General features: G+C 45.3%; 1 protein-coding gene across 1 annotated transcript in view; it reads right to left on the reverse strand.

Moving 5' to 3' along the window:
• Positions 1-467: 467 nt before the first annotated feature.
• JMJD4 (jumonji domain containing 4) overlaps positions 468-3815 on the reverse strand; it is a 6755-nt gene continuing 3407 nt past the window's right edge. Inside the window, exons 4-6 of the mRNA XM_010003052.1 lie at positions 2053-2320; positions 1736-1882; positions 468-873 (exon numbers count right to left, since the gene is read on the reverse strand). Of these exons, the coding sequence (XP_010001354.1) occupies positions 562-873; positions 1736-1882; positions 2053-2320 (727 nt within the window). The 3' untranslated portion in view covers positions 468-561. The remainder of the gene's footprint in view (positions 874-1735; positions 1883-2052; positions 2321-3815) is intronic.

Below are 3815 nucleotides of genomic sequence, written 5' to 3' on the forward strand. Positions count from 1 at the left end.
GTCAGCTCCTGCATATCTAGGCTTCAGCTGTGGAGCCAGCTCAGGCTTCAGGGGAAACAGACCAGGGTACTCCAATATTTGAAAAAAGGCTGAGCTGTACCTGGAAGCAGAACAGGTCTTAAAGCAATTTAGGTGTGAGCAGACAAAGCAGAGCTTCACTGCTGAAGCCTGCAGTGCAGGTTTGCTGTCTATACACAGGGAATATGGTGCAGACCTGTGAAATCTCAGTGTTTGCCCCTGACAGACCCAAGTTTCATCTACTGAGTTCTGTTTCCCCTCCCTGAATGCATACTCACCAGCAGGGCTCAATATACTACTAAAATTATTTGGGTTTTCCCTTTATCTGAGTGTTAATTTTTTTCCCTGTCCAGTTACTCTAGATAATTAAATGCTGGCAAGTTAAAAAGTGTTCAGTCTTCTTGTGAATGTGTTCTCTCCCCACTCTATATTAAGGCTCTTTGTACTTCAACTGCAACAGCTATTAAACAGGGAGGAGTCAGTCTTCTACAAACACCCATTTTGCAAAAGGTTCATTTTACAAAGAACTGAATAAATAGGAAGTTAGAGTAGTGCTGTGTCTATTGCTGCTTTCAAGTGGTGCAGTAATGCCTCCGGAGGTGGAGAAAGTGAGGTCAGGTCTAGCTTCTTGAAATCTTCATTAGCACTCAATGATGTTAACACCTTCACAGTCCTCTTTAAATCAAACACTGCATGGAGCATGCCCAAGGTGGAAATGGCAGCTTTTGGAGTGTTCTTTGCTGAAGCTTCATCATCGAGGCCCTTTTCCAAGACTGAAATCCTGTTCTCTGCAATAATTTTGAGGAAGTTGTAGAACTCTTTGTAGTCTATACCCGTGCAAGACTTCAGGATCAACTAGGGGGAAAAAAACCAGCACTGAAATGGAAACAACTCTCTCTTATTTACAGTAAAAATTACAACAACATATTAATCTGGAACGTATTATCTGGTATTATCTGGAATCATAAATAACCAGGTTTAAATGTGTTTTTTTGTCATTCCCCCATGGCACTAAAATTCTTTACCTTACTTGAAATGCCACTAGTCCCAAAAGCAACAGGCTGTTTCTTCTTAGTACTAAGTAGCTGGTTTTTAAAACTCTTTTTTAATTCTAGCAACCTAACAGCAGTAACAGCCTTCAGAAATAAACTTTATATTTGTTTCATGCTTAATATTTTGGAAGCAAACAAGGTATAACACTGCTCAATACAGTGACGTGCTCTGAAAGCATCACTCTGCAGACACAGAAACCTGCTGCCTCCTTCATTTTGCTTGTTTCAGCTTCACTGTTTCATCATGAATTGTCCTGAAACCACTTTGTGTGGGGTCAGCCTTATCAGTTCTTTTGTTTACATGAAAAAGCACTTATATAAGGGGGAATGGAAATGCTACAGAAAGGGTTGGCCTTGATGCTGATACTAATCTGGATACTTAGAGAAGAGTAGTTGAGGCATTAGTTTTTCAGACAACATCCTCACCTCCCTGACACAGCAAACAGGGAAAAGCTTGTACCAGTGCACATGTTCCTGAAGGAATATTTAGTTTCATTTTAATTTAATAATAATATAAAGTTGTCACCAGTTCCTACTTCTGTGTAAAACATGCTAATTCCCAGTATGAGGGTAAGGACCTGTGTGTCTTAGACCCCATAAGGTGGTCCAATGTACCCCAGAATCCTCTAACAGAGAGTCAGGCAGTCAGCATCATGTTGTTATACCTGGCATTGTAGGTGCCAATCATCTATAGGGTCCTTCCATTGATTGATTTCCCTTTGGACAGCTGCTAATTCATCCTGCAGGAAGCCCCACATGATAGCCACGTTGCAGCCATTCACCCAGTTGTGGTTAATGGAAATGGTGTCCTCCTGAAGGAAAAATTCAAATGGTTATGGGGCTCTTCACAGGAAAGGGGGAGGAAATAGCTGTAACAACAGCCACGCTCTCCCTGTCAACCTATTCCAGCACCTTCCTACCCTGTCTCCAGAAGAGATTATCTCCCTCTGCCATGAAAGGGGTTGGTATCAGTAAACCTTACCAGATTGTAAACTTGATGATGCCATCCACTGGGGATGAAAACTATCTCCCCTGCTTCCTGCACAATTTCAACAGGGGGTTGGCTTTGGTTGTAGCGAGGGTAAACGCTCTTGTCCCGAAGGCTGGGGGCAGTCACATCAAAGGGCAAGTTGCCATGGTGGTCCTTCAGGTACTCCTCCTGTCCTGCAGGGTACAGCAGCCACCTCTTCCTCCCACATATGTTGGCTGACCAGCTATAGGAACGGAAGACGTCAGCATGGAATGGGGTCCTGGGGGGCAAATCAAAGGTGTAAGTAAACACAGTGCCTGAAAGCTGTGAGGTGAATTAAAAGGCTGGGAGAATCTGACTTACATCTCCCTGGAAGTGTTCAAGGCCAGGCTGGATGGGGCTTGGAGCAACCTGGTCTAGTGGGAAGTGTCTCTGCCCATGCAGGGGGGTTTGAATTAGATGATCTTGAAGATCATTCTCTGGTTCTATGAAAGCAACCTTTACTATGCAAACCTGACCTCAAACTGTCATCCCCTTCATTTAATTTTGACCACTTTAAGTATTTAAAGGCCACTATATTTACACAGCATTGCAGCATTTTATATTCTCTCTACTTCTCTATCGGTTGGTTTTGAAATTGTCCCACAAATACCTCAATGGCAGGAGATTCTGTGATTTGAACTGAAGAGAATATTTTAGATGTAATTTCATCACAAATACTGGTCTTAGTTTTTCACCTGCAAAGTATTTGACCAACTCATCATTGCCCCTCTGAGGCTTCTGTTGACTCTGCAAAGCAGAAGTGGCTGATGATCCCCAGGGAGTTTCTGCTCTAAAACATGATTTAAGCTAGCTGATTTTGAAGATTTTAACTGCACTATTCAGGGGTTTTTGAAGTGTAAAAGCACTTTCAGCTGACTGGTAAGGACAGCTCACATCTAGAACCAAATGAGCTGCTTGAGAAAAAAGACTGGCTGGGTTCAGGTACAACACTGAGCTGTGCAGCCCCTCACTGCCCCTGTGGTGTGAACACAGAGCTCCAGCCTGGTTTGGGTTGGAAGGGACCTTAAAGATCATCTAGTTCCAACCCCCCTGCATGGGCAGGGACACCTCCCACCAGCCCAGGCTGCTCCAAGTCCCATCCAACCTGCCCTTCAACACTGCCAGGGATGGGGCAGCCACAGCTTCTCTGGGCAACCTGGGCCAGTGTCTCACCACCCTCACAGCCAAGAATTTCTTTCTAACATCTAACTTAAATCTCCCCACTTCCAGTTTAAAACCCTTCCCCCTGCTCCCATCCCTCCCTGCCCTTGTCCAAAGACCCTCCCCAGCTTTCCTGGAGCCCCTTCAGGCACTGGAAAGTGCTCTAAGTTCTCCCTGGAACCTCCTCTTATCCAGGCTGAACAACCCCAACTCCTTCAGCTTGACTCCAGAGCAGAACTGCTCCAGACTTCTGGCCACCTCCATGTCCTCCTCTGGACTCAGTCCAACAGCTCTGTGTCCTTCTTTAGTTGGGGACCTCAGAACTTGACTCAGCCCTGAAGGAGGGTCTCACCAGAGTAAAGGGGAAGAATCCCCCCCTTTGACCTACTGCCCACGCTTCTTTCAGTGGAGCCCAAATATGGTTGGTTTCTGGGCTCCAGCACACAGAACCAGCTCATCACAGTACCAGATTCTCATCACCCAACACCCACAAGTCCTTCCCCTCAGTGCTGCTTCCCATTCCTTCTCCACCCATCTACTCTTTGTGCTTGGGATTGCCCTGACCCACGTGC

This window comes from Chaetura pelagica, unplaced genomic scaffold, assembly GCF_000747805.2.
Source record: "Chaetura pelagica isolate M959 unplaced genomic scaffold, ChaPel_1.0 scaffold87, whole genome shotgun sequence".
Lineage (NCBI taxonomy): Eukaryota > Metazoa > Chordata > Aves > Apodiformes > Apodidae > Chaetura > Chaetura pelagica.